The sequence below is a fragment of the Pristis pectinata genome, chromosome 15 (genome assembly GCF_009764475.1).
Source record: "Pristis pectinata isolate sPriPec2 chromosome 15, sPriPec2.1.pri, whole genome shotgun sequence".
NCBI classification, from domain to species: Eukaryota; Metazoa; Chordata; class Chondrichthyes; order Rhinopristiformes; family Pristidae; genus Pristis; species Pristis pectinata.
Genome location: NC_067419.1, coordinates 47,856,315 through 47,868,588, shown reverse-complemented (window position 1 = coordinate 47,868,588; position 12,274 = coordinate 47,856,315). Strand labels below are relative to the sequence as shown.

The window sequence follows — 12,274 nt, the reverse complement described above, 5'->3', positions numbered from 1 at the left end:
GGGGGACCTCGGCCTGGACACTTGGAGAATTATCCATCCACCGACACACGTTTGGGGAACTTTAATGCCCACTTAAATAGATGGATGGAATTCAGGCTTAACGATTGGTGGGCTTGGAATTGCACGGCACCTTTCATGACCTGAAGATGTTCCAAACTGCTTTACCGCCAATGTAAGGTGGCAGCCAATGTGTGCACAGCAAGATCCCACAGACAGCAATGAAATAACGATCAGATAGCTTGCGTGATGAATGTTGTCCAGGATACAGGGGAAAAACTCACCCACCTCTCCTTGCCTACCTACCCATCTCCCTGTGGGCAGGTGGGGGGCTTGGTCTATCTGAGAGAGGGCATCACTGCAGACTGGACTGTGGTGAGAACACTCAGCCCCTCCGAGGCTGAGCCAAGCTGAGAGCTGGCTTGCTACTGTTCAGGGCACGTAACTCTCATTGCCCTGGGCAGGGTTGGAGGAAGCATCTGGGTTCACCTTAGACAGTTTACCACCATCGCTGGGAGTGTCTCTATTACAAGTCCTTCATTCACTCAGTTCAGACAAGGAATTAGAAGGTATTCACCCTCGTGAGCTCTTTGCTTCAGTCGATGGGCAGGTCTACAATACTTCAGCTACAGTTTGGGTTCGTTTAACTGGTATTGGTTGATTATTGTCACTTGTACCGAGGTACAGTGAAAAACTTGTCTTGCATACTGTTCGTACAGGTCAATTCATTACACAGTGCATTGAGGTAGTACAGAGTAAAATCAATTACAGAATACAAAGTGTCACAGCTGCAGGGAAGTGCATTGCAGGTAGACAATAAGGTGCAAGGTCAAACAAGGTACATTGTGAGGTCAGAGTCCATCTCATCGTATAAGGGAGCCATTCAATGGTCTTATCACCGTGGGGTAGAAGCTGTTCTTGATCCTGGTGGTACGTGCCCTCAGGCTCCTGTATCTTCTGCCTGATGGGAGGGGAGAATATGATGAGATGGACTCTTGACCTCACGATCTACCTTGTTTGACCTTGCACCTTATTGTCTACCTGCACTGCACTTCCCTGTAACTGAAAGTGATTTGCAGGGCCACTTCCGACTGCTTCCTCTCGCAGTTGTCATTTGCCTTCGGGGACCACATTCAAGGCTGTCTTGGGTGGAAAGAAACCCCAAGAGTGACCACACTGTTAGATCCGCACACTACCTTCTCCAAAGTACAAGAACCCCCTGCAGAATCAGCCTGAAGAAATCGTCTTTCATCCTTGTAGTCCTGGTGGTGGGAGGGACGGGTGTCAAGGGGAGTGGGGCATTGAGGCGGGTGCAGGGTGTTGGGGAAAGGCTGGATAAGGTTACAGAGGGAGGTGTAGGGGCTGGTGGAGGGGTGGTTTATAGAGATAGGGAGGGGTGTAGGGGCTGAGGGGGGGCTTACAGAGATAGGGAGGGGTGTAGGGGGTTTCAGACACAGGGAGGGGTGTAGGGGGTTACAGAGATAGGGAGTGTCGGACTGGAGGGGATTACAGAGATAGGGAGTGTGTAGGAATGGAGGGGGTTACAGAGATAGGGAGTGTGTAGGACTGGAGGGGTTACGGGGAGTGTGTAAGACTGGAGGGGTTACGGGGAGTGTGTAGGACTGGAGGGGTTACAGAGAGAGGGGGGGGTGTAGGACTGGAGGGGCTACAGGGGAAATTGTGTTGGGATTTAGCTGTCCTCAGATGCAATGAGGGAAGATACCATTTTAAATACCTCCAGACCGACCCTAATTCCAAACTTCGAGATCCCAGGTATGACAGCTAGGTCTGGGTCTAACCCTCGATGTAGTCACTTTAATTTCTTACAGAAATGTCGTTGACCTTCCTTGACCTTTGCCTACTCTAGTGTTCACCTGCTACATCTTAAGTGGACAATCAAAATTTAATTGGGATCCAACGGATAAGGTAAGGATCTGTCACCGGTGGGAGGGCAAAGGGACAGGGCATAGACTCGCGGCCGCGCTCTCGCACTGGCCCAGTGGAAGGGGCTGACTACTCAGGCAACATTCATCCCAGCAGTTTCAAGAAACAATAAATCCTATAACCAGGGCCAGGCCAATATCGACCCCTGCTTTGTCCCATTCCCACCCTCTCTCAGCCCGCACTCTCCCCTGCCGCCCCCGAAATCACAGGCCATTCTCTTAGTTCTCTTTTTCCCCATCCCAATGGAAATTAAGCTGCATTTTATCTCTGAGGGAACAGTCCTTTGGGCTTGGTCTGCCAGGTTCAAGTGCTCCATTGTGCTCGGGACACAATTTACCCCATACAGTACAACTTTCTCCGCAGTCTCTCACATTGGCAGGGAGTGGAGATCTCGGAGGAGGTGTTAGGGAGTAGACAGAGGAGTCCATGGGCTGATGGTCGTCTGGCTTTGCTAAGAAGGAGGACATTGGGAGTCAAGTGATCTTGTAAAGAACATAGAACGTTACAGCACAGTACAGGCCTGTCTCTTTCCCCTCCCCCACCCGCTCCATCACCCACACACTCCTCCCACTAGTTCCCCTCGCCCCCTCCCTCCCTTTATTCCACGCTCCACCTTCCTCTCAGATTCCATGATCTTCAGTCCTTTGTCAGTCCAACCTATCACCTCCCGGTGTCTGACATAATTCCCACTCTCCCCCCTCATCTGGATCCACCTATCGCCTGCCACTCTCGCTCCGCCCTCCTTCCCCTGACCATCTCCCCTTATCTTTCAGTCCAGATGAAGGGTCTTGATTCGAAACGTTGACTGTCCATTTCCCTCCACAGATGCTGCCCGACCCGCTGAGTTCCTCCAGCATTGTCTGTGTTGCTCTGGATAGTGCCATATAATTTGTGCTTTATTTCTGGGCTCTAGGGTAATGGAATGTGTGCTTAAGTCTCGTTTTCTCTCCCTCTTCACCAGGGCTACGGCTACCATGTGGCCAGTGCGGTCTGCGAATGGATAGTTGCCTTCTGCTTTAACTTCTTCTTCCTGACTTTTATCAGAGAATTCCAGGTACAAGTTGCTCTGAACATCTCTGCCGTACACCTCTCCCCATGTCCACCCGCTGGTCCCTTCACTGCCTCCCTCCCACAGGTGGTGAATTACTTTCAAACTCCATGGCACCAACGGGTTACAAAACGATCCGTGTGTGGGAATCAAGGGAACACAATCTGCCTTTCTTCCTCTGCTCCACAGTGGGAAATATTCAAAGCTATTTTAAAAAATATATAATTTTCAGGATGTGAGCATACCGGGCAGACATGGTAGTGTAGCGGTTAGCCTAACGCTATTACAGTGCCAGCAACCCGGGTTCAATCCAGCTGCTGTCTGCGAGGAGTTTGTAGGTTCTCCCCATGTCTGCGTGGGTTTCCTCCGGGTGCTCTGGTTTCCTCCCACATTCCAAAGATGAACGGGTTAGGAAGTTGTGGGCATGCTGTGTTGGCGCCGGAAGCGTGGCGACACTTGCGGGCTTCCCCCAGAACACTCTACGCAAAAGATGCATTTCACTGTGTGTTTCGATGTACATGCAACTAATAAAGGAATCTTATCTTATAAATATTTATGATCCACCCTGTTCTTCGGGTAGGAGCCTGGGGACCTTCTATGACTGCATGGGTTGCAGGTCCCAAACTAAAGTCAGCAGCTTTGGCTGTGCAGAACTCCCACAGTCCTGCTCCGGCTGCACAGCCTGGATTTTATGTCCAAGTCTCTGGACTGGGACCAAAGCCCATTCCCTCCTGACTGAGGTGAGACAGCTACCTGTTGAATCACAGACAGTAGCCTGAGGATCTTCCGAGGACTGTCCCAGCAGTGAGCACATTGTACAAAGTGCACTGCAGTTACTCATCAAAGCTTCTTTGGTAGCACCTCCCAAACCTGCAATCTCTACCTTCTAGTGGGACAGGTTCGCCAGCCACGCAGGAACACCACCACCTGTAGGATCCCCTTCAAGTCCTGATGCAGGGCCTCAACCCGAAATGTCATTTCCCCCACAGATGCTGCTCGACCCGCTGAGTTCCTCCAACAGGTTGTTTGCTTCTCCCTAAAGCTGCACACTTTCCTCAGTTTGAAATAGACCATTTGCTGCTTGGTCTGAATCCAGCAACACCCCACTGACCCCATTTTAATTTGCAATCTAATTCTCAACACATCATTCTCCGCCACTTCCGCCATCTCCAACGGGACCCCACCACCAAGCATATCTTCCCCTCCCCGCCCCTTTCTGCCTCTCACAGGGACCGCTCTCTCCACAACTCCCTTGTTCACTCCTCCCCACCCATCCTGCTCTCACCCAGGGAACTTTCCACTGCTCCCGCCATAGGTGCAACACCTGCCCCTACACCACCCCCATCACCTCCATCCAGGGACACAAACAGTCCTTTCAGGTGAGGCAGAGATTTACCTGCACCTCCCTTAATATCATCTACTGCATTCGGTGCTCCAAGTGTGACCTCCTCCACACTGGTGAGACCAAACGCAGACTAGGTGACCGTTTCGCAGAACACCTGCGCTCTGTCCGTAACCGTGATCTGCATCTCCCCGTTGCCGGTCACTTCAACTCCCCCTCCCACACTATCACTGATATGTCAGTCTTTGGCCTCCTCCACTGCCAGGAGAATTCCAAGCGCAAACTGGAGGAACAGCACCTCATTTTCCATCTTGGATCCTTGCAGCCTGACGGCATGAACATTGAATCCTCCCACTTTAGGTAATCCCCACCGCCCCCACCACCATGCTTCATCTCTTCTTCCCTTCCCTAGCCCTTTTTCCCTCTCTCTTCTTACCTTTGACCCATCCCCTGGTGGATCTGCTCTCCCCCTCCCCACACCTGCCCATCACTATCTCTTACCTGCATCTACCTATCACCACCCTGTGCCCACCCCGCCTCCCCTCTTTTGTCCACCTATCACTGCTCTGCTTTTCCCTCCTATATATTGGGCTTCCCCTTTTCCTATCTTCAGTCCTGAAGTAGGGTCCTGACCCGAAATGTTGACCGCCTGCTTTTCTCCACGGATGCTGCCTGGCCTGCTGAGTTCCTCCAGCATCATTGAGTTTTTCATCTAATTTTCAACACACACTGCATCTGACCATGGCCTGTAGCCATACTGTTAGCTTTGCATTAATTAGGTCTAAAAAATGCTTTTGTAAGTCAATGTTTCTTTTGCCCCAACAGAAGTTTACTCTAAGCATTAAAATGGAGATAATTGATGACTTCCAGGATGAGTTAAGGATCCCTATTCTCTCCGGCCAACGATAACAGTGACCTCTCCCAGAGCCTGGGGAAACGCTACAGTTACCATCGGTATCCTTTCCTGTGTTTTAAGATGTTTTGCACTTCCACAGTCCACCTGCCCGACATTAGACTCCAGAAACAGGCACACTACTCTGAGCAAGCATCACCAGCCATTTCCAGGATGGCACAGAAAACAATTTAAGAATCTTCTGTAAGTATCGTTGAAAAAATTGTAACATCCGCATCATCTGGTAGGAGTTACCAGACTGTGAGCTCTGAAATTACCATAGAAGCAAATAGGAAGGATCTGAGAACTCAGAGTTTCTTCGATTGAGGCACGCAGAAGCCTTGTCCCAACAGAGGAAGGAGCCTCCGGCACTATGCTACTGACACACCTGACTGTCAAGCCCATCTGTCCTACCTGTGGTATAGTCTGTGGGTTCAACCGCAGAACTGGAGAGAGATCCAGGTTGTCCCAGGACCTACTGGACTGCTCAGGAAGAAGAAATCCCAAAATTACACAGCATCTTTGAAGTTGTAAAACACCAAGTTGTAAAACTTCACAGGAACGCAGGTGGACAACATTTTGAACAAGATATTTGGATGTGACTATAAGTTTTGAGAAACTGTTGAGTGTTAATGAGCAAGAAGGAGGCAGAAAGTCTGGACAGGAAATTCCAAAGTGTGTCTCAGAGGGGCAGCACAGTGATAGGGCTGCTGCCTCACAGCTCCTGGGGTCCGGTGCTGTCTGGAATTTGCACGTTCTCCCTGTGACCGCGTGGGTTTCCCCCGGGTGCCCTGGTTTCCCCCCACATCCCAAAGATGTGCGGGTTGGTAGACTAATTGGCCGCTGTAAATTGTCCCCTGTGTGGAGGTGAGGGGTAGAATCTAGGGGAGGGTTGACAGGAATGTGGAGAGAATGAAAGTGGGATTAGTGTAGGATTCGTGTAAATGGGTGCTTGGTGGTTGGCAGGGATTCAAAGTCCAAGTTGAGTTTATTGTCATCTGCACAAGTCCATGTGTGCACAGGTGCAATGAAAAACTTACTTGCAGCAGCATCACAGGCACAGAGCGTCAGATAAGCAGCATTCACAAGAAAAACAAACATAAATAAAACATTTTTTATAAGAAAGAACACAATTAGAACAAAAAAAAGTCAATTTTAGTGCAAAGTGGTCAGCAGAAGGACCTATCTCTGTGGTGCATGACTTTGTGACAGACCCTCCACCACCAGCGCACTGTCCCGGCAGTGAGTACGTTGTACAAAGCGCACTGCAGTTACTCATCAATCTCCGACAGCACCTTCCAAACCTGCAATCTCTACCGTCTAGCAGGACAAGGACACCGGGCACATGGAAACACTGCCGCCTGCAGGTTGTCCCTCAAGTTGCACACTTTCTGGCTTTGAAATAATCCAGTAACACCCCACTGATCCTACGGACAGTAATGGTTCAAGTAGACAGCTCACCACTTCCTGGTCAAGGACTTAGGGATGGGCAATGAATGCTGGCCTTGCCAGTGATGTCCAGGTACAATAAAAAAATTTTAAAAAATCATCTACAGGTGAGAATCTGAACCCAAACAAATCCAATCTATGATTTTTAAGAACATCATTCACAGGCTGGGGCTTTGGTTGGCAGGTCCAGTGTTATCTGGTGGGTTGGTTTGTTAGGTATTCCAGGAGGCTGCTAAGGGTCAGGATCCATAAAGAATGTCAAGGGAAGCAGTTTTCCTTCCCTGAGGCACATCAGTGAACCATTTTTTATTTTTCCAGGAATTACTGAAACTACCTTATTAATCCAGATTTATTTGTGGAAAAATTCTCCAAAATACTGTGTGATTTTAACTTTGTGTCTAGTCCACTCTTGTCTAGTGACACCAAACAACCCTGTTTACAATGAAGGTCACAAAAGGAGACCAACTATAGCACTGTGGGTTAAATTGGCTCTGCTGATCTGTTCCTACCTTCTCTTCCCGTGATGTTCTAATCTCACAACACTACCTGCAAAATAGGTGCATGAGTTTAGACCTGCTTGGGGTTTCAGAGCAGGGACAAGTCAGAGCAGGTATCCATGGTTACAACAAGCAGCATACTCATAGTTACCACATAAGGGCATTGTAAAACATCCGAGTATAAAAATAAAGAGGTGTGAGAAGACAGAATCAAAATACTTCTGATACTGGGCATCTGAAGTAAAAACAGAACATGCATTAAATTCTCAGGGCATGATGAGGTAGATGCTTGTGGGGAGGTTTTGAGAGGGAATTCTGGAGCCCCAGGCCCAGGTAGCTGAAGGTGCAGCTACCAGTGGTGGAGTGATTGAAACTGGGGACGTGCGGGAGGGTGAAATAGGGGGAGCTGGTGATAGAGGGGTTTACAGGGCTGGGAGAGACTATAGAAAGGGAGGGATGAAACTATGGGAGTTACATTGAAAGGACAGAGAATCAGGAAAGCAAAAAACTGCAGGTGTTGGAAGTCTGAGATAAAGACCGAAAATATTGGAAACACTGAACAGCATAGAGTCCTGGACCTGAAATGTTAACAGCTTCTCTTCCCACAGATTCCGCCTGACCTACTGAGTATATTGAACATTTTCTGGTTCTCAGAACCAGAAGCCAGTGTGGTGCAGTAAGCACAGAGATAAGGGGTGATCGGGACTTGGTGTGACTCAGGTCACAGGCTGCAGAGCTTGAATGTAATTATGGAGAATAGATCGAGGGAAGCAAGACAGAGGAGTTTCACAGGAGTCAGATCTTGAGGAAGCAAAGACATGGGTGAAGGTTCCATCAACAAATGGACTCAATTTACAGACACAACAAGGCAAAAGCGCTTTGCTGTGTCACTAGTATTAGTGAGAATATTGGTGTGAGTTAGTTGCTTGCTACAAGAGCACATTTATAAAAGCTCTTTCTAAATTGCTGATGTCTCCTCCAGCTCTTCATCTCACCCAGATCTCGTTGCTCCTCCAATTCTGCTTCTTGATCATCCTGAATTTAATCACTCACCACGAGTGGCTGTGCCTTCAGCTGCCAAACCCCCAACTCCAGAAATCCCTCCCTAAGCCTCTCCACCTCTCTCTTCAAAATCCATCCCTTTGACCAAGCTTTTGGTCAACTGCCTTAATATCTCCAATGGACTTCTGTCTGATTTTGCTCTTAGTATTCCAGCAAGCACATCAGAAGGTTTTGTAATGTTAAATGAGTATAGGTAAAAGTTGCTGTAACTGTTCAAATCATATTGTCTCACAGTAACCTCAAGTTTGATTAATCCCAATGCTGGTTCTTTAAAACACAATAATACTAACAGAAAACTGAGTTGAGTTCAAGAGCAATGCATATCCAAAGAACATTAATGAATATGTTTTATGGGTGAAAGATTTGATTTATAAACTAGTTGCTTTAATCAGGCTATTGGTGATAAATTGACAGAATGTTGTTTGAAATGGTTATGAGAATTTATACATATATCTATTTTACTGTATTAAAGTTTTATTACGGTTTGATACAGATTATTTTTATTAATAAACAATATTTTATCAGATTGTGTTTGTGACTGTTAGTTTCACTTCTTCCCACTCTCCGGCCCCCTTTCCATGAGCTCCTGTCCTCAGTTGTTATTCTTCCTGAGTCTGAAGCAGTGGGCATTAGCGGACTATTCAGGCTTGAGGTCTGTCACCTCTGAGCAGATCTGTAGACTACAGAACTTCAAAATAATATCAATTTAGTCGTATGATTGCCTTTGTTACATTAATGGCCAAGTGATCCATTTTGTTCAAATGGAAGGATCCAATACCCCCCACCACTTTTCAATGGTTCTCTCAAACTATATCATGTTTAAACTTAGAAAAAATTAGGAGTAGCACTGTTGATTTTTCGCTTAAATTTGAGGAAGTTTGGACTCCATTTCTTCAATATTTTCATATTATATAGATCCATTTTCATTAATCTTTGAACTTAGAGGAGCAGAATTGATGACATAATACTGCTCCTTGTTCATCGAGAAATGTCAGTCCAGTTTTTTTTCTTTTGAACTTTTTGTTTTAGTTTGTTTCATTTTACTTACAATTTTTTTTCCTGATTTGGGTTTTTTTTTATATAATAAATCTTTTTCTTTCTCCTTTTGACTTTCTTTTTGTAATACATTCGTTTACCAAGAAACCGTGGGGCCTAGAATTTATTTTTTATTCTTTATGATTATATATGTCATGATTGTCCTCTCGATCTCTTTGTATTATGTGTATAATTACCAATGTTATATGTATTAATCTGTATTAATCTGAAAATTAATAAAAAGATTGAAAAAGAAGAAAGAAATTTAGAATGGAGGCCATTTGGCCCATCACATCCAAGCCTAGCCAAAAAGAAGCCACTGAGTCTAATCCCTTTTCCACAGTCTCTGCCCGCGGCACTATGCAACAATGGCTTTTCATCCAGGTGCCTGTCAAATGTGCGGAGGGTTTCTGCAACACTCCCTTCAGGCAGGGAGAGGGAGATCCCCATCACTCATTTTACTTCTAGTCGATGTACCCTGGTTACCGTCGTCTCCCCCAGAGGAAACGGGTGCTTCCTGTTCACTGGCCAGGCCTCCCAGAATATTAGGCACCTCAATTATGCTTCCCATCTCCTTTGCTCCAGAGTAAACAAAACAAGTCGAGTTAACCTTCACTCAAACATAAGTCTCCCCTGAACCCTGTCCAGTGCTGACACATCCTTCCTGTGATGTGGTGACCAGAAATGGACTGCAGATTTGGAGAACATAGAGCGACACTTGTGAAGAAATGTGCCATGGTTATTGATGTACAAGGGAAGACAAAGGTCAGCTCTGTTCTAATCACATGACTTTACCTCGCCACCCTCCTCTGCCCAGAGTCAGGGAGAGATACAGCATGGAAACAGGCCCTTCGGCCCACTTGAGTCCATTCCGACCATCAGCCACCCAAGGAGACACAAGAGACTGCAGACGCTGGAAAATGGAGCAACACACAAAAAGCTGGAGGAACTCAGCAGGTCAGGCAGCACCTGAGGAGTGAAACGTTCACTGTCCACTTCCCTCCATAGATGCTGCCTGACCCACTGAGTTCCTCCAGCACTTTGTGTGTTGACCCATCTACACTGATCCCATTTTATTCTCCCCACTTTCCCATCAACTTCCCCAGGGTCTACCCCTCACCCATACACTAGGAGCAATTTACAGCGGCCAATTAACCCACCCACCCGCACGTCTTTGGGATGTAGGAGGAACCCGGAGCACCCGGGGGTAAACCATGCAGTCACAGGGAGAACGGTCAATTACCCCTTCCTGTTCCTGAGTGGCTCAGAGCTAATCATTTATCCCCAAGGGAGAAAGTTATGGATTTAAGTTCCCAAACTGAGTACATTTGGCAGGCTAGCACTTTAATACAGGACCGGGGTGGTCCCGAGCCACACAGAGCAGAGAACAATGTCCTCAACTGGTTCACAGGTGGAATGGCAGCACCAAGACAATGCAAAAGGTCTAAGAGCCCAACAGTGTCCAAGGCTGATCACAATATCTCACATTTACATCACAGCTTAAGGACCGAGATCCTTAAGGGAGAGGGAGAGCAGCCAGAAGTCATGGTACCAACGACATCGATAGGAAAAGGGATGGGGTCCTGAAGAGGGAAGATAGGGAGTTAGGAAGAAAGCTAAAAAGCAGGACCTTAAGGGTGGTCATCTCTGGATTGCTGTCTCTGCCACGCGCCAGTGAGGGTGAGAATAGGAAGATATGGCAGACGAACGTGTGGCTGAAGAGTTGGTGTAGGGGGCAGGGTTGCAGATTTGTGGATCACTGGGATCTCTTTCGGGGAAGCAATGACCTGTACGAAAGGGAACTCGAGAGGGACCAATGTCCTTGCGGGCAGGTTTGCTAGAGCTGTTGGGAGGGTTTAAACTAGGTTGGCAGGGGGCTGGGAACCAGAGTGTTAGGTCAGATGATGGAGCAGTTGACATAAAGTTAGATGCGTTGTGCGGAGAGTGTGAAGAAGGATAGACAGTGGATAGGTCATAAACACAGTCAGTTGGATGGGTTGAAATGTCTTTACTTTAATGCAAGAAGTATTGAGAATAAGGGTGATGAACTCAGAGCATGGATCAGTATGAGCAATTACAATGTTGTGGCCATTACAGAGACTTGGCTGTCGCAAGGGCCTGAGTAGCTGCTTGATGTTCTGGGGTTCAGATGTTTCAAAAGGGACAGGGAAGGAGGTAAAAGAGGGGGGGGAGTGGCATTGCTAATCAGGGACAGTGTCACAGCTGCAGACAGGGAGGACGTGGTGGAGGGATCGTCTACTGAGTCAGTGTGGGTGGAGGTCAGAAACAGGAAGGGAGCGATCACTCTATTGGGAGTGTTCTATAGGCTCCCCCCCCCCAATAGCCACCAGGACACTGAGCAGCAAATAAGTAGGCAGATTTTGGAAAGGTGCAAAAATAACAGGGTTGTTGTCATGGGAGACTTCAACTTTCCTAATATTGATTGGCACCTCCTTAGTGCAAAGGGTTTAGATGGGGCAAAGTTTGTTAGGTGTGTCCAGGAAGGATTCCTGACATGGTGTGTGGACAGGCAGACTAGAGGAGAGGCCATGCTGGATCTAATACTAGGTAGTGAACCTGGTCAGGTGACAGATCTCTCGGTGGGTGAGCATTTCGGAGATAGTGACCACAACTCCCTGACCTTTAGCATAGCCATGGACAGGGATAGGAGCAGACAATATGGCAATATTTTTAATTGGGGGAGGGATAATTACGATGGTATTAGGCAGGATATTGGGAGCGTAAATTGGGAACAGATGTTCTCAGGGAAATGCACAGAAGAAATATGGAGGCTGTTTAGGGAACACGCATGGGGTTCAGGATAGGTTTGTCCCACTGAGACAGGGAAAAGATGGTAGGGTGAAGGAACCATGGTTGACAAGAGAGATGGAACATTTAGTCAGGAGGAAGAAGGAAGCATACTTAAGGTCTAGCAAGCAAAGATCAGGTAGGGCTCTTGAGAATTATAAGGTAGCCAGGAAGGAGCTTAAGAAGGGACTTAGCAGAGC

General features: G+C 47.4%; 1 protein-coding gene across 2 annotated transcripts in view; it reads left to right on the top strand.

The window, feature by feature from the left end:
• The window catches only part of dram1 (DNA-damage regulated autophagy modulator 1), a 35,069-nt gene extending 25,678 nt beyond the window's left edge, over positions 1–9,391 (top strand). The window contains exons 5-7 of one of the 2 annotated variants that reach the window (XM_052029842.1): positions 1,865–1,923; positions 2,903–2,995; positions 5,157–8,719. In XM_052029842.1, coding sequence (XP_051885802.1) covers positions 1,865–1,923; positions 2,903–2,995; positions 5,157–5,240 — 236 coding nt within the window. In that variant the 3' untranslated portion in view covers positions 5,241–8,719. Of the gene's footprint in view, positions 1–1,864; positions 1,924–2,902; positions 2,996–5,156 lie in introns of both variants that reach the window. The other variant, XM_052029844.1, reaches the window with a different exon arrangement.
• The last annotated feature ends 2,883 nt before the right edge of the window (positions 9,392–12,274 follow it).